Source organism: Bombus impatiens, unplaced genomic scaffold (assembly GCF_000188095.3).
Source record: "Bombus impatiens unplaced genomic scaffold, BIMP_2.2 scf_0549, whole genome shotgun sequence".
Taxonomy (NCBI): Eukaryota; Metazoa; Arthropoda; class Insecta; order Hymenoptera; family Apidae; genus Bombus; species Bombus impatiens.
The window spans coordinates 251,063-274,038 of record NT_176968.1 but is presented as its reverse complement, the minus strand read 5'-3'; the positions used below and the strand labels follow the sequence as shown (position 1 = coordinate 274,038).

The 22,976-nt window shown below is 43.7% G+C and overlaps 1 protein-coding gene across 2 annotated transcripts in view; it reads right to left on the bottom strand.

Moving 5' to 3' along the window:
* The window catches only part of LOC100742641 (cell adhesion molecule 3), a 42,377-nt gene extending 20,153 nt beyond the window's left edge, over positions 1-22,224 (bottom strand). Inside the window, exons 1-2 of one of the 2 annotated variants that reach the window (XM_033322071.1) lie at positions 21,487-22,224; positions 7,118-7,326 (exon numbers count right to left, since the gene is read on the bottom strand). In XM_033322071.1, the coding sequence (XP_033177962.1) occupies positions 7,118-7,326; positions 21,487-21,523 (246 nt within the window). In that variant the 5' untranslated portion in view covers positions 21,524-22,224. The remainder of the gene's footprint in view (positions 1-7,117; positions 7,327-21,486) is intronic. The other variant, XM_012388557.3, reaches the window with a different exon arrangement.
* Between the last annotated feature and the right edge of the window lie 752 nt (positions 22,225-22,976).

Below are 22,976 nucleotides of genomic sequence, written 5' to 3'. Positions count from 1 at the left end.
TCTACCTGTCCATGCACCAGCAACCTGTGCCACGGCATGGAAAAAACTCGACACAACAAAAAAAGAGACAGAGACAGAGACAGAGAGAGAGAGAGAGAGAGAGAGAGAGAGACAAAGAAGAAAAAAAAACGAACATCGAAGAATGACCGCGCGAGCATCGATCAATCGACCGGAAGACAAAGGGTGATGGTCAGCTCGTCGCATTGTTTCGTCGCAGAATCGAGCCACGAGAGCATTTCTACGACGAGGAAGACGAGTGGAGCTCGGCGGACCGTGCAAACGCCTCCTTGCGATATCGATTGCGAGGGCCACTCGATGTCACCCTCGTCGACCGCACGTTGGCTTTTCGCGCAGTTTACGAGCAACATTACGACTCCGTAACGGCGCTCCGACGGCTGGTTACGCGAAATTTCGCGACACCTCGCGATTTATTCGCGCGTAGGCTTGTCCCCGCGGCGGCAATTCGCCCGAGGTAAATGGCGATGGGATCGGCGAACGCGGTTTCCCTTGGATTTACTGGAGCTGATAAAAAATCCGACGCTGACTAGCCGCGTGTTTATGGCGTGGCGACATTTTCGCTGCTGCATCTATTCGTCGTGGCTTTCGAAAGGAGCGCGCAGGGCCGATGACTATACCTTCGTAATAGGCAATTTTTGCCTGCTCGTAAAACACGCTTTAATTAATTACCGTCTTTCTTTAGATTTCGGTCTGGGACAACGGGGGTTGATAATTTGGATGGTCGTTTTTCCAAGATCGAGTCGTTACATCATGGACTGCATGGAACAGAGCGAGCCACTAGAGGTGTTTCCAGAGGATACTTTGTAATAAAATACCACGGACAGTATGTTTTTAATCTAACGTGTTCTTTGGTAAATAAATTGCCCTCGATGTCGGCGTGGTAAAAGAATCGGTGGAACAAAATGGTAAAAATTGCGCAAATTCTTTCGTTGCAAATAAAAAAAAAGAAGAATGAAATAACATTGTCTCGCTTTGTTGACAAATAACAAAGTGGCGTGGAGGGCTGTCCTATTTTCGTTAAACGTAACGTTATCGAACTGATACAAAGGATGGTCGAGGATGAATACAACGGAGAAACTCGAATCGATCAATCGCTAGAATCTTAACAACCTTCGTTCGAAGAAATTTTGTAAAAATAAAAAGTTTGCCAGAAGGGCGAAACATCGTCCTAAATAAATAAATAAATAAATAAATAAATAAATAAAGCAACGTATAATATACTATTTGCCTAAAAAATAAGCGAACTGCGCTTTTCGTACGTGATTTTCGAAATGACGCGCACATGTAAACGCGATATTGCTTATGGAATCACTTAACGGCCAGCTTGACGCGCGGAGGTGTCGTAATAAAATATAGTAGCGCGGTGTTAAAGTAAATAAAAGATTTTTAAAAAATACAGATACGCGAGTGTGTAGCTTCTACGTTACACGTCACGCTGCAGAGGATTAAAATGTATTTGTTCAGTTAGTGGAACCGTTGTAAGCTGGCGTATAGTTTGTTCGGAAGTTTGAAACGGTACTGAGGGGAAGTAATATTCGTTTTTCCGTTTCGAAATGGCGAGAGCAACCCCCCTTGTTTGTGGAAGACTGACAGGTTGGAAGATTGAATTTCCCCGATGGTTTTATTTCAATTTTAAAAAATTACATCGATTTTTATCTACTCGCAAAAATAGATAGATTTCATAAGGGTTGATTCGATCTTCAAATGGACGAATGCCAACTCGTCGGTGGTTAGTCCATGCAATCTTCCTTTTTTTTCTTCTCTTTTTTTTTTCTCTCGCGTATTTAACTTTAAAGAAGTGTAATGCACGCTTGCATGAAAGGTGTTTCATCTTTTTGTTCCAGCTTGTACGAATACACTCGATCGTCAAATATTCATTTCCGCGTTTGGCGGAAAACGATGGCTACGAAAATTAACGCTACAAATTAAATTAACTTTGCTGCTCTCTCAGTGGGAATTGCGCTTACCACTTGGTATTCTACTTCTGTCAAGAAACGAGGGAATTCCGATGTTAATTCGCCGTGGCGAGAAAACCACGAAAAATTTTCATTCGGACCAGGCAAACGGAGAATCGCGAAACGTTAGACATCTACGTTACGCGCTATTCGTGCAAACATTTTGTAATTCGTTCGATATTTATTATTAGAGCTGTCAAATCCGACAAATCCGATAGAACGACAGGATCTCGATTTTTATTTTTGGACTTATGAAAATTCATTTTTACTTCTACTTAAATAGAATCGTGATTAAGTTATCGCGATATATTTCGCTATTAAATTCGTGAAATTCTCCAGAATGACAGAATTCAGATTTTTCTATATTTCTCCGTTAACTTTTCACGTTAATTTTTATTACGGCGCTGGTATAGTTGTAAAATAGAAAATGTACGCGGCACGAGCGAAGAAGAGGAGACTTTTTACTTCAAGCGAAATTTAAATTTCACGATGCACCTTTTTCATGCAAGGCTTTATTTTCGAAAACAAACACTTGGAAATCTTTTTCGAGCATGCGTACGTTTATCGTGAAGCGACTTTTTCACCATGGACAAATATACTCCTACACACGTTTGTATTTACAAACGTGCTTCTGTTCCATCTATACAAATGAAAAACAAAGCTTGGCACGGAAAAGTTTTATTCTACAATTCTAGTCTTCTTTTCAAATCTCTGTTTCTGCGCAAGGAATCGCATCTAGTATCACGAGTCCTGTACAGATACTTTATTCTCATCGTACCATTTCGTGATACGTGTTCACAATATTTTATAATATATATTATTAGTGTAGTATCATGGACGAGGGGCCTGGGGAGTGTCGGGTGAATTATAAACAAGCGGTTGCGAAACATGTGCGCGGTGGGGCTAAGACAAGGGACACGAGGCTAAGACAAAAGACAAGGGGTTGCTAAGGGATGAAAACGAATTAACAGCCAGTGTCAGAAGGGGATCATTCATGCGCCAAGGATTACTTGTCGGAGTTGAAAACGCATCGTGATTGCGTTCCCTTGATCTTTTGTGCTCGATGTATATTCTGATGCTGCTTTAAGTTCTCAATAGCGTGTACGTACACGTGTAGGAATAAAGATTGATTATGTCGATGCCTTGCCGGATTAAAAGAATTTGTCCTTACGTAGGATAACATTGTTTGAAACGTTAGATAATTATTATTTATCTATGTTAATTGTAACGTCTTAACCTCTTAACCTACGATTTACGTTCGAGAATTTTGGGCCGAAAATCTAAACAAGCTATTATATATTACGTTATACGTCGAAGATGTAGGGACATCGGGCCTTCCTTTTGGAATTTTGGGAAGATCCCCGATACTTTGGTCTAAACTATTTGTTATAGCTGTACTTAAATGATAGAACTAAGAAGTAGTCGTTGCGATACGATCTGACTACGTTTGCCCGAGATTACGACAGTGGGCTTGGGCTCGAGGTGACGCAACTGATCGCCGAACGTAGCCACGGTCACGGGATGAACGTTTGTACCTAACAGAAGAAGTACCAATATCGAGGGACACACGCTGATTAACAAACGAGCCCCGGGCAGGAGCAACGACGGCTCTACGCGGATCTGTCTGGTAACGGCGCCTGGAATTTTGCTGATATCCCCGGTCAATATGCAATTGACAAACGTGATCGTATCGGTTTTTTATTCTTGCGATCACCTTGGAGAGTTTACGCACATCGTCTTGTCGGTCGGTAGGAAAACCCGTGCGTCACAGCTAACGTCATTTTGTGTTTCAAAATAGGTTCAATTGTACAAAGAGTTTTCCCGTTCACCGTGGATTCGTTATCGAACCTAAGAACATCGTCTTTAACATCGAGAGTGTCTAATCGCCACGTTTAATTGACAAACTCTGTTAAATCGACATTTCTACGTATAATTGTAAATATAATCTCCATTGAACGAGGACGATGGCTTGTCCTAATGAGGATACGTTACACGCCCCTAAGTCTAACGCCAACCCGACATATATATTTATATTATATGCCCGTAATATTTACGTTTGGCCCGATCATAGGTTGTAGTTGTAGGCCGTAGTTGTAGGTTAAAGGGTTAACAAGTCAGATTGTGAATTGAAAAGTGAAAGAGTGCGAATTGCGTTGTCGAGAGAGCGTTGGAGCTGCGGTGACGAGAGTTGCAAATTAACTATCTAGTTGTCTTAATTATAATACGTCACTGCGATTAGTTCGCGTTAAACAGGCATCGTTTCCTGTTTGATCAACATCTGTTTAGTCCATTTATTTGAAATAGACTAATTGCAGTGAAGTTAGCGTATGCAAAACGTCGATGACGAACGCCTTAAACGACACTCTTTTACCGACCAATCTCCGCTATAAATTCAGTCGAAAGAGACTTTTTCTTTCGAACTTTAGCTTCTTCTTCGACTCTTCGAAGACTAATTAGAACTCGCTGTATTAAAGTTCATAAAAGATACACTTTTGAAGTATGAAATTGGTGAAAGAGAATTTTTAATCTCCGACGCTTTTCCAAAGTACGGTCCCCCCTCTCTAAAAAAAAAAAAAAAAAAGAAAAAGAAAAGAAAAAGACGGAAATTTGTGCTCCCCGTGATTAGTTTTACGTTCGAAAACGAATTTTCCACCGTTTCATGGAAAAGTGGAGATCTAATCAGTCTTTCGCGGGCGGACGCTGGTTTCGAAGAAAAGGAGAAGAGCAGCGGCGAGATGGAGGGAAAAAAATATATCCTGACGGGATTAAAATTCGGGTCGGACGATTATGAGACCACTGGTTGCCATTAAGCCGCCGTCCCTCTCCTAAAGGGTTCCAGCTCGCCGCTGTTTTACGCGTTACCGCATAAAACACCCCCTTTATCGCCCGAATATTCTAAGCTATCGAACGTCTATGAAACGTTCTTTAATCCTGCCGTCTACCAGCCCCGAGTTTCATCAGCATCAGCACCGACCAATGAATAGAATTTCCCATTTTCTCGTACCATTTGACCAAAGCAATTCCACCGTTTTAATATCCTTCTACTTGCCACTGCTAAAAATTAACGAGTATGTTAACAGAATATTTCTCTCGGGGTTAAAAAAAAGTCACATTCGACGTTAATCTATTCAGTTCGTAACCAGCAACGAGAAACTATAAAATTCGTGTTTGCCGAAGAAATGAAAATGAAAGGCAACGTATTATTTTATGCATCGAGTTTAAAGGTGAAGATCTTCTTTCTCGCGCGTGATTCGAATTCTTCGACATTTACGTACACACGTAACCTTCTTGAGATTCAACGAAACGTACAACCACATGGTACTACGATAAACTATGATCTCTTTTAAATCGTAGATCGGACGAACGTTTTATATAGCAAGTTTATTATAAAGCATCTGTTTTTCTAGTTCAATGGCACTTTTACAGAAGTTTAGAAAAATTTACTTGTAACGTCGCCTTCGCGCAACCTTTACGCATTATTTCACTGCTTGGCCTTTAACGAGTCACGCACCCTTGTTATCCACGAGAAAACGAGCCGTGTTTACGGTATCTTTGGCCATGATCGCGATAATACTCGATTCTCCAGGAACCCTTTTGCTCATTCCGAGACACGCTCGTAAAAACGAACATTGGAATAATCCTTCAACGAAATTGACGGCGTTGCCTCCCTCCGCTCATTAAGAAACCAACGCGACTCGAAGTTTCGTCGAAGAGAGGACGATGATATCTTTCTATCGTATTTTACAACGATTGGTTATTCCTTCATCTAACCTTCCTTCATTGCGATAAATTTCTTAATAACCAGTCCCCTTCGACCCTAGCTAGCTGCCTTTTACCTTGCTTTACTTTTTATTATTTTTTCCTTGGTTTGTGGGTGTGAGGGGGTGGGATTAAAGTTAACGTATATTTAGAGCGCAGTACGGGAGCAACAACGTTATCTACGTATTAAAATATTAATCTAACGCGTCGACGTTGATACGATATCTCTATAACATTAGCAACTTTATTAATTTCAAAAAAAAAAAAGAAAAAAATCACATTGAATTATTTTGCTATATCACGAGTGGAAAACGAAACGTTATTTTTTATAAGAAATGTTGACTAATTGCAGGTTTCCAATTTTTACAGAGAGGCAGAGACGTGTTGTTTGTTCTGTTTGAAACGATAGTCGATTACTATTTGTGTTCGGTAATCGTCGAAGTATTCTTAAGAGGAATACAGAGTGAGAAGCAATATGACAGAATTAAGCATTGGAGAAATTAAGAAGGATATTATCAACGAAGAGAATATTTATTACTATTATTTACTAGTAAAACAAGTGAAACAACTGTGAACACGATTTTCGATTCTCGACTCGTATGTCATACTCTCGATTCTCAATCATGCTGCGTTTTTAAATGTCTCACGCGTGCAACATATATACATTCTGGCCACGTGCACCACTTACAAATCTCCGCACAAATCTGCACGTGCCACTCTGAATCTCAAATATCCATGTTCATTCACTGAATCCTCTGTAACCGATACTTTACCATAAAAATGAATATATTGGCGATCGAAATCTACCAATTTTTCATTATCCGCCGCGTGAAAAATCGCAGCGTACTACGCCAAGGACCAAATTACCAATCGACAAACTTGATCGCGATATGGTTTCTCGGATATTCCGTATAACGCTGTTTGTTGTTCCGATATCGTCGTTCATACTCTTCGTTAAAGCATCGACTCCCTTTCAATCGTCGTGCCACGAGGTCGAAATGCCACGAGGAAGGTGAAATACAAATGGAACGCGTCGAAACTACGCGGTGATTTCATTTCTCAGACATGCCGTACAATAATCTGATTTACCTCGTACGCTCTCTGTTCGACGTCGACGGTCCTGTAGACTTCGCGTAGGCTCGCGGGCCACGAGGTCGAGCATACGAGAAAAAGAAGACGAGCAATAGACGAAATACGATACTCGTCGTTACTCTGGAAACCTCGTGGTGTTTTCATTTTTGGGGCACCCTGTATAACAATCTGGTGTCATTGCGATACCCGACACTCTCTATCGAGCATCGACGACCCTCCAGACTCTGCATAGGCTCGCAGGCTACGAGGTCGAGTGTGCGAAAGAAAATGCATAGACAGAACACGATGCTCACCTTCACCGTCAGGTTGCCGATGGGGAAAGTCTTGACGACCGGGATCTCGTTCGGGGCATAGCGATAAAACTCTTGACCCCCTTTGTACCACTTGACGGCGTATAAAAGATCCCCCTCGGTGTCATACCAGCAGTTGAGTATCGCCGAGTCACCTTTCTTCACGGCCGTCGGTATCTGGATGCGCACCTCTCGCAAACCGGAGCAAATTCCTGCAACATACGGTTCACACGCATACAGCATAGCTGTCGTTTTGTATTTGATATTGTACGTGCACAGCGTGCAGAGTGTTGGTGCGTTCCGTTTCCTTCTCGCACCAACGACATCGATCCTAGAAGGTGTCGACCCTCTCGAGCGAGAATTAATGAGCTCGAGACCTGGGTTCAAGTTGGAATAGTATTCTCGAACTTTCTTGGTGGAAAGAGGAGGCAAGAAAAAAGAAAGAGAGCAGGGACGAAGTAGTAGAAGGAGAAGAAGGTGGTTGGTTGTAGGAACCGCGGCGATGCGTTTAACGACAGGTAGCTCCTGCTCAGACTATTTCAGAGGTTTTATCGTTGGGTTTTGTTTCAGCATGCAGTCAAGGAGCCTGCGGCTTTCCTTTTTTCGTTGCCTTTTTGGTCGAAGGGAAAGCTAAACCGAATTGTAAGCTCGGTTTCACGCTGCTATATTACGCTGCGTACACGAGCGAATTGTAGCTTTCATTGAGTTACACGACTGAAAATGTTCAAGTTTTTCGTGCATGGGTCGTGTGCTTGTAATTTTGCAGATGCACTTGGCTCCACGGTCTTCGAGACAGCCGCGTTTCACCGGAAATAATTGCGACTTCCGCCGCGATCCCGCTGAATAATAAAAATTCCGACGTGAATATTTTACTTAGAAAAATGCACGTCAACTCGTTCGTCCGGTGTGTTTCTCAACGTGCTTGGATTTTCGAACGCTGCTTGGAAATGGTGAATTTTGTAGTTGACCTTATTGGACACGCCACACTCGCCATTTCGCCCCGATCTTTCCAGATAAATTTTTAAATATAGCGGATATAAATGAAATAATAAATTCTCTGGAGTACAGCAGTCTCGAAGAAAGGAAAGGTAATTACGTAATAGAATATTCCGCTTTTGATCATCGTTTTCAAGCTGATTTCTTAAACGTAGCAACAAATGTGACCGGAGGAATAAATAAGTAAATAAATAAAAAAAAAGAGTCATCGGTCATATACCGTTCCGTCCTCGACGAAAGATACCTTTTGCGATAATAGAATAGAATTAGTTATAAAATTTTGAAACGATTCTTAAAATTAGTCGTCCGAATAATCAGAAATTTTCTAAAACTTTCCGAAAATATTTCTCGTAAAATTGCTCGAGAAGAGAAGAGACGTTATACCGTAATGTACTGTTTGTCGATTATTGTTTTTCTAAAGATGGTTTCGTAAACGGAGCAATAAAGGCTGACATAACGATAATCGAGGTTTATAGAGGATCATAGAGGAGCAAGAACAGCGTTTCGCGTGCAACACCGAAGGAAGATCGATGTTTGTCATCAGTGGAAATCGTGAAAGGGTTTGAGGCACTTCAATCGACCTGTCCGGAACAGATTCACCACTTTGAATGCAGTTTAAAGCACAACAGACAAATACCGCATAAACCGAGCGAAATGAATTTCGCTGATTACGGTCAACAGAATTTAATATCCTACGGGCTAGTTAGGCGCAATCTTCTGCAGATATTTTAAGCTTGGGAAAACAACGAATTATTGTACGACTACGTAAGCGTGTGTTTTTTCTCGCTAATTAATTCCACTTGCGCGTTATCGCGTATAATGGTATTCGTAATTATTTAACGTATCGCTGTTTATATCGAAAATCCTATAATCGTATTATAATGTGAAATCAAAATTTTGACCTCCGCTTTATCCCTTATATAACCAAAATTTTGTTTGCTCGCGAGGCGTAAAAGTTGTAATTCGTTACAGTTTGTTTGCTTAATCTGAAATCTCCGTTTAATTATTATCGTAAATACGAGCAACGATTTAGTATTATTGCGATGCTGCATTGATAAAATACGATGGTAAAATGATATCGAAATCGAATAAAATGAAAAAAGATACTGCGATTCGCGAAAGTATTTGGACACTGACCGTACAGCATTTTTACAAATATACTATGCGCGTTTAACGTTCGCACTCGAGGTAGTTTTCTGCGAGCTAACAGGGTTACATACAGGGTGTGACCGAGTAACATGTGCGAGTTATGCATAAAATTTCGTTGCACGTATTTTGCTTATCTTCGCACGCGGAATTCTACCGATTGTTTGCTCGTGTCTAGGTAGTAATTAACCAAGTTCCAGTGTACTTGACAAATTTTCTTAGCTCGATCTTCTCGAAAAGTAGGCGTCGTACAAAGCAATTTTATTCTACTAGCTGTTTTCTTATTTCTTCGTCGGATAGTAGCTTATGGCCGTTCGTACGTGTTATTCGACCGCGCACTCTGTACGCCGAAAATGTTCACATTCCCGAGAATTAGTTTTGGCAAGTTGACCCAGTGTAATTTAACGACGCGAGTGCAAGAAAGCAGTTAACTAAATCCCGTCGCAAGGAAACGTTACAGTAGCGAAGACCATCGATTTCAACTAAATTTTGTCTAGCACGTGGAATCTAGTGCGGGCAAATCTAGAGCAAACCCGTATCCCATGCATTTGGATGAATATGCATTATTTACGAAGACATCTGATATTGAAGTTTCGAGAACCGAAGACTCGTCTTGATTGCTTAAGTATTTAAGTCGGATTGCAACTTCCCACTGCAATTGCACAACGTAAATCGATATTGAATACAATCTTATAACGCGTCCGTTAGATTATTGATAACTATTGTAAATTTCTTACCGTTCTATAACGAACGACTTATACTTGCTTTATTTATATCGCTGTAGAAAGGGTGCACGTATGTATATTTACGGACATTGTCCAAGGATACATAATATATTATAGCAGGGCGACACGCGATATAACGGTTCGCGCAGAATATTCGCCAACAACGTATTGTACGTATGTATAATAGATCGTTTCCAGATGATGTTTGCGAATTTATACGCGTCTTAATGCCCCGTACACAGGATTTTACTTACTCGTATCAAATTCTCTGATAAATTGTGTCTGGCAAAGTAAAAATTCTCTCCTTCTCTCTCTCTCTCTTTATCCCCACACACACACATATATATGTCGGAGAAGCGTCAGGAATAGGGTTGTGGGCTTTTGATAAATCTGCATTGGACTTAGCCATCGTTATGGTATAACCGTTTATTAACACGAGTATGGATACTACAGACTTGACGATCAACCGCGGCGATTAGGCACTCGCGACACTAGTGATAATGGTCCTAGTTTCGATAACGAATCCGCGGTCAACGGGATGATAGATATCCTTGCTCACAAAATCTAACTCAAACGTGTAATACTCACAGATCGTAAGGCGTTACTCTTATCGTCGATGAGATCGCAAGAAAGAGTGACTTTTCGTCCCGATGATGCCACAGAGGAAATCTACGATGGGGTGTGTCCAAGGACACGAGATCGTCGGATTCGTCGAGTATAGCCCTCGTTCAGAAAGTAAAGGAAATTGACGTTGCTCTCAATTGGTCAATTTGGGACAAAGACTGCCTGTCCGTTTGAACAACCTTAATTAACAAAAACCTAGATTTTATATCGGGTCCTCAGGCTAGCTGAACTTGTGCCGTGTAGGTGCATCGACATTTGGTACTCACTTTGTCCGAAGGAACCGTTGGAATGTTTTACTGTCAAGTACCACTACGGGTATTTCTTTTAACGAGGGCCATGCTACCACTCCACACCTTTGACAGACGACGCGTCCGTCCTTGAGCCCGAGTTTATTATCACAAATCGCAAATAAGTACAATTGAGTAGAATGACGGTAAATTGTTTAATTATAGCTGTGAACTTTAATTACAATTTTACGGATTTTCCCGAAGTTCCAGAGGGAAGGTCTCCGGTGTCCTTTCATCTCCGACATATATATGTTGAGAACTGTGGATTTTAATTGGCGAAATAAGAGTAAAGGAACACTGAGGTTGTGCTTAGAATTCGTATTAAAATAGTTTTAGACTTATTTGATAAACATTTGCACGCGTCTCGGCACTTTCTTTGTCTCGCCATCTTCCATACCACGCTACCAACGGAACAGTTACGTTCATCCGTTTTTCGAGACGCCGTGCACACGTGTGTCGCTGCTACGCGGCCAATCTAGTCCAGCACACAAAATTATATATATCTGAATAATGTAAATATATATAAAAGGAAGTACGATAAAGTAAAATAAAATTATTTAAATATAGACAATCGCGGTACATCGCAACTCGCAAAGCATCTAATACCATTGGGAATTTTTTGTCGTGGAAGATGCTAGGTTGGTACGATCACTAGTTCCTACGTGCAAAGTTGGTACGATTTCTAACGACGTTCTTTTGTTTTGGCGTTCGTCGCGTGTTAATTATCAGAGAGTATCCGCAGCGCTCTCGTGGCTGTGCGAATCAATTTGAAATATCGAACCTGAAAACCTATTTAATAATATTTCTATAACACATAACGCGGCTTGTAAACGTTTCTCCAACGATTGGTCGATCTTCCTAACGACTTTACAACAACAGGTCCACGCTGTATCTGGAAATCGCATGCAAGTGGAAACACGAAAAGAAGGTCTTTCCATTAACCGAATCGAAGGCAGCACACAGGTGTCCACAATCGGGCAATTGGAGCTCTCAAAGGAGACGATCTTCGACCTAGCGAATCAAGTACAACAGCCACGAACTCCCTACCGAGACTCGTTCGTTCCAATTCAAGTCTCGATTCAAGAAAATCAAAAGGAAAGCAGCTATCCAACGAACGAAAAGATGGATAGAGATAGAAGCAGGGGTAAAAGGAAGAATAGAAGTTAGAATGAAAAACGTTGGGAACCGGAAGGAAGGTTGGTGGGATGGCGGAGAGATCGAAGAGCAGTGGAACATCGAACGGAGGTGAACGCGCGGGACTCGGGAAATTAGGTTGTTAAGATTTAATCGGACACAGAGGCATTTTAAGCGTCCCGTTGTCCCATTCTCCGCGCGATGGGGGTTGGCGTCGCGAGGTTGGCCAGATTTAAATTGCACCGGCTCCCCTGAGCCACGCTTTCCCAGTCGCCCTGCCACTCTGTCCCGAGAAGATAGCGGAGGATCGTTAAGATTTCTGCCGGATTCCGTTCGCCGGAATTTCATTTGCGACTTGGCCCCGGTAGCTCACCTTTGCCCGGCCCCCCTAATTTAATCGTCGACAAGATTGCTTGGCTAGGATTGTTTAAAGAAGATCCTTGATGAACGTTTGAAACGGAGCTGTTGCTGCCTCGTCAGGGCGCGAGGATGTTTTCGCAGGGTCCATGGAGCGAGGGACGGCACACGAATTCGAAGGCGGAAGTTTCGGCAGGGATAGGGCAAGCGCGCCTTGTTGGAAGTAATTAGGGGATCACATGTTTCGGGAAATGAGTAATATCGAGGGATAATGCGAGTATCGTCGGGGTGTTTGATGTAAGATACGGCTCGCGTTAGGATTGTAGTATCGTGGATTTTCGAGTAGAATGGACAGACGATTTTACAAGGATGACGCGATACGCGTATGCGACAGGCAGATTTTTAGAAGAATGGCTTGAAATAATTACTAAGCTTACGGGAACGAATTTTTTTAGCGGAGGTGGAGGTTTACGGAAGGACGCGTTGTTGTAATTGGGAAATCGCCTATTAGCGGAAATAAATTATACCGGGACGATAACAGGGAATATCGAGGAGTTTGACGTAAGATATAGTTCGCGTCAAGCGACTTTGAGACAGCGTAGCGAGAACTTTGAAGTAGAATGACGTCGATGACCTTGCTATCGTTTAGTACGTGGAATAAATTTAGGAAAAATCTGGGAACGATTTACAGATCTGCGAAAACGTAGTTTTCGATGAAAATGGAAGTTTAACAGTAGGTAGAAAATGGAAGGACGTATCGGTAGTCGCAGGTTCGAGGACGTGGCTAATATTGCGAGGATAATGGAGGATATCGTTGAAGTGTATGACGTAAGGTATAGTTCGTGTTAGACAACTTTGATGATGTGCTAAAGATCTCGAAGATGGGTGATGTATAATAATATGGTATATCATTATATTATGTAATAAGGTAGATTTCAAAGAATAATATGGAAACGTTCACTGTTTGTAGCTTTGTGAAAACATATCCTTCGTCGAGAATGAACGTCTGCGTATAAGAGATCGATAAAAGATCGACTCTTAGTTTTTAAGAATTAAAGGCAGGTACCTGTAATTAAATTCACTTTTCGCCTTTTATATCCCGAAGTGTATCTTTTATGGAACCTTAAACGAATGAAATTCAATTAGTCTTCCTAAGACTGTTACTTCCAGAGGGGAAAGTAAAAATGTCGTTAAAATGCTACGATACTTAAAATTATCGCTGATACCTCGGATATATAAAAACAGTGTATATTCTCAAGTTGCGTGATACGCTAGAAGAATTTCAAGAATCGTGTAAAAAATATAGGCGCGTTTGGTATAAACCGGATCATTTATATTCACGCTTGATCTTTTTTTATCGTTTTCGGCTTACGAAAACTCGTTCTAGAATACTTGAAAAGACGAATAGAAGAATTTCGGCTTCACGTTCTTTCGTTTCTTTAAATTAACGTTCGCCATTGCTTCATCAACGAACCAAATTTTCTGTCAATCGGACGAGAAACGGTCAATTCGCGGAAAACTCGACAAAACTCGGACTCATCTCGTTTAAACCTATAAATTAATTTTCCAATAATGTAACCGAAGTAGACTTCACCGAAGCTTCTGATCCTACTAAACAAAACCTTCGTTATAGAGTATCTCTGAGAATCATGAAAATGTAAGCCGCCCATACAGTCAGCAGATGAAAGAGCATGAAATATACGAGAGTATCAAGATTTCGAGAGCAGTCGGTTCGCCGGAATTTCATTCGCGACACCGACCCACCTTCTGCCAGGCGGTCGTAATTTAATCGGCGATGTAATTGGCGGCGGGTGTGCCGGTCGTTTAAGAAAACCCCGGCGAATTCATTACGAGGCGGCGACGATTAAATCTTGGGCCCGTGAAAGCTCGTTCGTTCAGTGAAAATCATCGGGGATAGAAATGGTTTCGATAACTCATAACGTTATCAAAAGACTCGGCGAACAATCTTCCTGGCGATCGCAAGCTATGAAAATTGGTTCTCATGGCGAATAAACCGATTATATAAGAAGTTTGAAATCTGATGGATTTAACTTTGTAAGTCGAGTCGCGTTTCTTATGGCAAATGGTTTTACGAATTTCTCAATGCTCCGGCCAACTTAATGGCGCGAAAACACTTTACCGATTTGCATCGTTTTCGATCCGATCGTGTTTTTCTGCCGTTAGAGAGTTTCTCAAGTTCCATCAGGATCTTTTTGTTTCAGTTTTGTAACAACGTTTTCCGTGGAATATTAAAAGTCTCTTTTATTCGTTCAAACAGCACGAGGATATAAAAATTCGAGGACCGTAACAGAGTTGGCTGTCATCCCTTGCGTCAATTTGTCACGTTAAGAGGAACGAAAAAAGCAGTTTGCTCTGCTTCTCGTTTTATCGTTTGTAGAGCTTAGCGAGAACTGCAAAAACGCATATTTTTCTAGAAACAAGATAAATAACGATAACGATGCACTGAGATATAGGTATATATCGTAATTGAAAGAGCAACGGTACAAATTGTATAACAGTGACACGCGATGTCGATGTTACGAGTTATCCTTTACGCAGCAGGAATTATTACTATTATTTTACAATTTACAGCGAAATTGTTTTACGATAATTCTCCTATTGGATATATCGTCGAACATCGACGTCTTTATTTCGATACTACACGGATATATCAACTAAATTCTTGTGTTTGAACTCTGTCGGACAATATATAACTTTCGTTAAAAGAAAGTGGTGATTGGTTGGACGAGAGGAGTGAAAAGTTCGGATGGTTGATTGAATAGTGAACGAAATTTGTAGAAGGAAAAGGTTAGGTTGAAAGAGGTCTGCAAACTAAATGAATGCGAGGAAACTCGGAAAAAGAGAGAGAGAGAAAAAGAGCGCTGATGGAAAGAAGCCAAGGATGTAGCCCGTGATATTGTTAAAAATTTTCAATTTACGCTGTTTCTTAGTTTTATAATAATCAATTATTCGGTTTAGCTATCTGACCTTGTTAGAATTTAATCTCGAAATTAAGATTAATAATCTGTGGAAGACACGATGTTTGTGTCGAAATAATATTATGTGATATTAAGCAAAAATTACAGGAAATATAAGCGAGTATCGTGGAATGTTGACAGTTGGCTAGTTATTCTCAGACTGACTGACTTAGTGACCCATGGCTTTTGAAAACATTTCGAACAATTTGCAGTAACGAGTGTGACCCGAGTAGATGTCTGTGTGGCGGCACGTGCCACGGAAACTTCTAGCAGCTTCGCGATACAAAACGCTACGCCGTCAAGGCGCGACATCGACGTGCCCAATGTTCCATCCATATCCTTACGCTTCTTCCGCCGAACCCTCGGAAGAGCATGCACGCGCCAGCCGCCGCGATGCATCCAACGAACGCACGCTAATGTGGATATCGCTGGGCAACGAAGGGAAGAATCAATCAGCTCGTCCGTATGCGATTAATATCGTTGTATTCCAACAAGCCTGTTAAAACTTGTTTCGTTATACCTTACACCTTAGAAGTTTTGACGCTAACGATAGAAATCCGTAGAGTAGAATGTGTAATCTGAAAAAGAAAATTACCGAATACGAAATACAGTAACATCCAAAAAAGAAAAAGACCGTAAATCGAAGAATCGAACAACCACATGGATCGTTGCAACGACGATCGTGGTTCTGCGCGGCGTTGTAAATTTTTCAATAAGAGATGGAACTAAAGCTAAAGTATAGTAGTTTCTGGGGAATCATAAAGTCAGTCAGACGTCGTCTCGACGAACAAGCGTAGACGACACAGTTGTAAAAGTTAATAGAAATGACGGAAAATAAGTAGTCGAAGAGATCATAGATCGGACACAGAAAAGAATACTTTTTCGTTATAGCAAGGTTGCGAACGAAAAGATCGAGAAATTGACACAGTGACGCAGGAATTTTATGTGACATTCTACATTTTTTAACAGGACGTATAGTATCCTCCGTGAGACCGTAAAAGACTGAGAAACGTCATGGTTTACGTGTTCCGGTATATCGACGAGTAAATTGACATAAAGCATAGACGATAAAGTTTCGAAACCTCGGTCATGGGTCAGCAGATGGTATATATAGGAAGACACAGTACGTACTCTCTCTCTAATAAAAAGATTCTAAATTAGAACGTGGAATAAAGATGGTTGCACGACCGCACTGCGGATATTTATGCAAATTGTGTTCATACGAGAATACACGCTTTCATAAAATCATCAACGTATCGGTGGTGTACATTTTATTTATCCAAAATACCCTGTTTCACGTACGTAAAGATCGCATACGCTGCACGGTATCGCCCGATTTAAACAAAGAGCACAAATCATAAAGTCCTTTGAATTCAATTCAAACAGTTTAGGAATAGTGGCGTTCAGGATACGATCGTTTAGGAAACGTATCAACGTAACTGTCGCTTACAAATTCGATGACAAAATGACCGGACCAATTACGCCACGAAAAGATCTTTTGATATGTTTCTTCCGACTGCAAATTACTTATCGGTCATCGAAGCGCTACGATATATTTTCGAGGATCGTCTGACAGGAATGGAAAATCATTCGCTCGGCGATTTAAACGAATCACGTCGCAATATTCGTGAACGAGAGTGTGTGTATCGTATACTCCATTGGCTCGTAAAATCGGTCAAGCGTCATAGTTTACACGTTCGGGTGGCTGGACGAGGAAAGTGAGGGAAACCATAGAAGATAAGGGTTGGAAACTTCAGTCAGGGATCTCGAGAAGCGCGTACTAACTTCCACCTAGTGAGATTCAGAATCGAGGTGCCAAGTAACAGCATACCAATTGATGCAACGACAACCAGAATTCTATGCGCGACTGTTGTAAGCTTTTGGACAGGGGACCGAATCAGAGCTGCATTTCACGAGACGCAAATTGAGGCTTCGTATCTTCCGAAATTTCGACAAATTGGCTCGTGCAAGCGTTCGAATATGTAAACTTCGATCACCTAACCAGCGTTACGACACTTGGCCATATCGTACAACCTATTATCCTTACGATTGTTCGGATTCGAGCGCGACATTAAACGTTCAGGGAGAACACGTTGCCGACTTCCGAGCGGGAACACGCGTTTCCTTCGACGATGAAACGCATCCAAGGCAATTATCTCCCACTCCGGATGATAAACACGGATGCAAATTAGCGAGATCGCGCGGATGGTGTCGCGAGGATTGCGTTTAACGTGCCTTAACGCCGACGATGCCACTACAATCAGGGCAAATTTCGTCCGTTTTGCTGTACACGGTGCTGCAGTTGTCGTTGAATTTCTACGCGAAAAACAAGTATTTTGTTAGGAGACTCTCGTTTCGAAGAAAATCGGCTTTCGAAATCTTCGTGAACGAACGCACCGTGCTGCGGCAACGTAAAATTCGCGACATCCTGGTCCTAAGGTCGCCAAACAATTACGCTTCCAAGTTGGAATGTAGCCTCTTAACGCTAACACCGGCAACTGTTGTACCAAAATATGAAAATGCGTGTTTCAAATGTGAACAACAGTCAAAACGAAAGCCTGTACAAAAAGACATACGTATCGTACACCGAATCTTCCAAATCTCCGTCGCAAGTAACGATATGCAAAAGATGATAAATTGGTTATTTCTATTCCTCTATCTCGTAGTATTTCCCGATCTCTTCTAAACCGCGATTTCCTTTTAACGATTGTCGAACAAACCGAATCTCCGAACATGGAAGAACAGTTTTAATCGTATTAAAAATAATTACTTCGGAATATAATTTTAATTGAACGTTTAACCAGTGCTAAAAACAAGCGAAACAAACGTCGCAAAAATACTTGACCCCGTTGAGCGAAAAATCCGAGTTGTACTACTAACGGAGCCAGTGACCCGAAACATCAAACGCTGCCATTCCTTGATATTTTAATCTACGATCCACGTATCGCTATATTTCGTCCTGTCCAGCCAGTTACTCGTGTCCCAGACCGCTTCCTAGCCATCAATCGAACCCGAGGAATTCTTCCGGTTTCTCGTAGCCGCGGTCTATAGCTCTTTCGAAAGAAATAGTAGGGGGGTTGGGCGCGGCAAGAATCGCTGGTTGCGTAAGAACGGAATAAGGAGCGGCGACCGGATGGGTCTGAATAAATCGGGTCGCTTGCTCGTCGGTAGAATTGCTTGGCCGCGGTGGGGAACGACGATCCACGCTGCAAGAGTGGCGAAGCTATTCAACGGAGTCTGGCTGGCAGCGCGACGCCGCGCGATGCTGCGTGAAAGATGACAATCGTCGTGACTCGTTAACCTCTCGTGGCTGCTTGGCAAGGGGATGAAAAGAACAGCTACGACGAGGAAGAAAGAAACGGTAGCTGTAAGGGTGGCACAGAGCACGGACAGCAGACGGAGAGAAACACGTAGGAAGGAAGAACTGCGCGAGAAAGAATGCACCTGCTCCCTCCTAAGGGAGCGAAACGGCATGAGAAAGGAGAAGAACGGGGATAGGAAATAAAGAAGAAAGCGTGAGCGACGAAGATGGGACACGCTGCAACCGATCCGACCGACTTGCGTCTTTCGTACGATCGTGTAAGTGCACGCGTATCGGCGGAGGCTTGGCGAGATATGATTAAAAAGAGTGAGAGAGAATGGAAAATAGAATAAAGGGGGGCAGAAACGGAGAAAGGATCGCGCTGGAAGAAAATACACGGGAGGGGGGCGGGGAAGGGCGAAGAGGCAGAAAGAGGCAAGGAAAACAATCTAGCGGCGCCGCGCGAGTAAAGAACAAAAAGCCGGTCGGGAAACGGGAAAAAAGAGGAAGAAAAGAGCGCTCGATGTCGATGGAATCGCTACAATGGAATCGACGTTTCGACGCCGCGCGATCGTATTTCACGTCGGCGATTCGACGAAAGAGGGGTGTTCTCGCGGCTGAGAACCAAAACGAGACGCGCGAGTTTCGCGCGCGGTTCTGGCTCCCGGCGTTTCTATCCGTGAGCTCGTAAAACCGCACGAATATACACGTTCGATTAAACCGCGGTTCTTCGACACGAATTTTTCAGCAGTGAGTTTATCGTCGGTCGTGTTTAAAAAGTTGAAAGGGACGAGAGATCAGCTGGATGAAACAGGCGGTAAAAAAAAAAGAAAAAAGAAAAAAGAGAAGAACTCGATAGAGCGTCGATGAAATAACTGGACGATGAACGAACGCGAAGGATGGCTCGGCGATAGAGGCCAAACTAACGGAGGGGGTTGCGATTTGTTGCGGCGAGTGAATTACGATAGAAAGAGAGGGGTGATCTGGCCTGAAACCGGCAGTGCTCGTTCGTGCAGCGTTAACGCAATTATCCATTGACACAATTAATCGTCAAATTCGCTAAATTTCCATCATCGAAACGACCGTTCGACCGTCCCAGAGCAGTGACCCTTGCAAGCAGCGTCTCGTCGTCGCGAGCCACCCCCCTTTCGCGAGTTCAATGCTCCGATGGATGAGAATCCTCTCGACTTCCTATTCTCCTTCGTATCTCGTACTTCGTCCAGGTCTTTGTTTACGTCTTTGTCTACGTCGGTCCATGTACCACTCGTTTCTCCTGCCATTTCCTCCTTTCGTATCCTATCCACCATCCTTTGTCTGCCTCTCTTCTCCTGCTGCAACTTCTTACGGTTTTTTTGCTCCTTCGTCCCTCCGCACGAATCTGCACGGAGTAAATTTTTTTCGATCGATCGATACGGTTGTTCGTTCGATTCGCGTTCGACGAATAAATAGTTACGAGGACAAATATTTTAACCGCCCGATGACGAGTCATCCTCTTCGGCCCTTCGCGTATCGTCGAAAAACGATCCCGACATCCGACTTTCGTTCGCAGTTTTCCCTTCCCTTTCGCTCGTTTCAACCTTGCTGTCCCTCTTCCTCTCTACTGCATATCCCCCGTGCGTATTTTGTACCTGTACATGTGTGCACGCGTATGTTCACTTTTTCGTTTCTCCTCTTTTACCTCTTTTTTCGCTTGTTTCCCTTTTTTTGTGCTTTTTCCATCCCCTAAACAAAGAGTCGGTCGATACACACGGTCGCGACACGTGAAGCGAGGTGAAATTACAAAATTTCACGGAAGCGTCGATATTCAACGAGTTCCTCTCTCTCTCTCTCTCTCTCTCTCTCTGTCTCTCTCTTTCTCTCTTTCTCGCTCTCTCCCTCTCCCTCTCTCTCTCCCTCTACCTCTCCTCTCTGTCTCCTGTTCACGTTCGAACGGCTTGATTTCATGCGTTCATTTTTAATTGAAGCGTCCAGATCCGTTGGAAATCCGATGGCGATGATTTCACGAAAATTTCGATACACTTTCTTTGACTCGATATAACGGCCGTTCTTTCTGTCGTTATTCACAGGTGTTGGTTGATTTATCGCCTTTCGGCTCGACGGAAATCTTTTACGCGTTTCAGCGTGTAACCGCGCGTGCCGTTTCCTAATTCCTTAAGCGAAAAATAAACGAAAATGTAACCATCGTAAGTAGTGGAAAGAAACTCGGCGCTTGGTGAAATTAAATCGCGTTTCAATCCCCTCAAAGAACGAGCCGCACGCTTTTCACCAAACAACCCCGCCGCTGGTGCATGAAATCATACTTAAAATTCATGCCTCTGATCTCATCCGGCAGCTCGTGTTCCTTCCACCCTCCAGCTTGCTTCAATCTCGCTCTATCAAAGAGAAAACCACCGACGAAACTGAGAGACATCGACGTGCCGACACACGTCGCACACAATCTACGCGAATCCTCTTAAATCTATCTAAAATAATCGGAACCTCGTTCAATCGCCTAAGAACACGCGACGAAACTTCAAACCGCTGTACGCGTGAACGTTATTTTATCGTGCCTTTGGGATAACGGGCTTCGTTCGAACGGAGAATCTAATCCATACAGGACGCGAGACACGAGGGGCAACGGCCCGCAAGGATGGCCGAGAAGCGAGGGTCAAGCAGGGGCAGAACGACGGACGAAGCGGAAGGAACGTACGAAGACCACGGGCGAGAACAGTCGGACAGAATTTCTACGCGCAAGGATCACGAAAACGTGGAAAGAATGCAGCGAACGATCGCAGGATCGTGTTACGAATAATAGACGCGAATTTGACGATATGGTTCCACTCACCCACGATATGAACGAACCAGAGGATTTTCAATTCCATGGATGCTCTGCTGCAGTGCTCGTCCTGCGAATATCACGTTCCTACTCCTGCACAGATCGCTGGTGGTTACGATGATCGTGGCACGTCTGTGTGTGGTCGTAACGCGGCCGGCGCGACGCGTCTCTTCGCATGTCGCCCTTCCAGCGCGTGTTCTCTCCCCTTCGCGTGTCCAGTGCGTGTTCGCGTCCTCTGCTATGTTCCCGCTGGCACCCGAGCGAACGACAACGACCACGACCACGACCACGACGTCCCCTTACATAATAGCAACGTCGCGCACGGTCGACGAACAGTCGTGCCCCCGACGGCTAGACGAAGGACCAAGCGGCGTATCGGACGGTGTCGTGCGAAGCGAACGATGCGAACAACCCCCTGTGCGGTGTGTGCGCGGTCTGCGGAGCCCGGCTCTTCCGACGATGCTCCCTCGTAGCCTGGCGTTTCGCGCAGAATCAATTTCCTTGCAAAACGACGTCGAGGAGCGGCGCGAGTGCGAGTGCGCGCGCAAGCGCTTCGCAACCGATCTCTCTCCGCTATTCCTCTTGGCTCGTCGCCGTCGTCTTTCACCACCACCGAACCAGTCGACGAGGGGCGAGGATGGTCGCGGAGGACGCGCGATAGCAAAGCGAGAGGATATCGTTTGCGTGTGCCGGTAAGCCGTACACTGTGTCAGTGAAATCTGGCCCACCGATAGATTCCGAGCAACCCCGAGCCGATAGGCCAACCCCTTCCTTCTCTTCTCTTCTCTTCACCCTACCCCCTACTCTAAAATCATCTACTCCCACCCTTCCCACAATACCCACCGTTCCTCCTTCTCTGTTCCTCCTCTTCTTCCAACCGTGTTAACTCGTGGCTGCTTCGTTTCAGGAACCTCTTCGTCCTTCGTAAGCCGGCGAGTATGTGTTCGCGGAGGACGCGAACGCAGACGCGTCCCTTGTGCAACGCGGAACGCTAAACTCGTAGCGGAGCATCCTTCTTCGCGACACACAGAGACGCATCCTTGCCCTTTGTGCATGCTTCTATTGTTCTGGAAGCGGAGCCAGGTACCGGGCCACCGATACCGGCAATTCCTTTGCAACCGGCACCGTCGTGACACACGTCGTCTCTGTTTCGTAGAAGAGGTTGGCTGCTGAGAGGAGGAAAAGAAAGGGAAGAGCTCGCGAGATCGCTCGTCGTTTTCGCAGATTCTGTCCGCACGGATGCCCGACGGATGCTTTCGCCCGTGCCCGCGGGCGACTCCAAGTCGCTGTACTCGATACAGTCGGCTCTAATCGACTGGAGATCGAAGAATGGATTCAAGCAGGTTGTCCCTGCTCTCGCGTGGAGCTCGATGCTCCTTGTTTTTTTAATGAAATTTTGTTGCGTAACACCTGTTGGCCGACGTTACCCCTCGTGGCCCGATTCCGACGTTTATTTCGATGGTTTCGCGAGGCAAGAAAACCGAAGTCGTCCTTGGGGA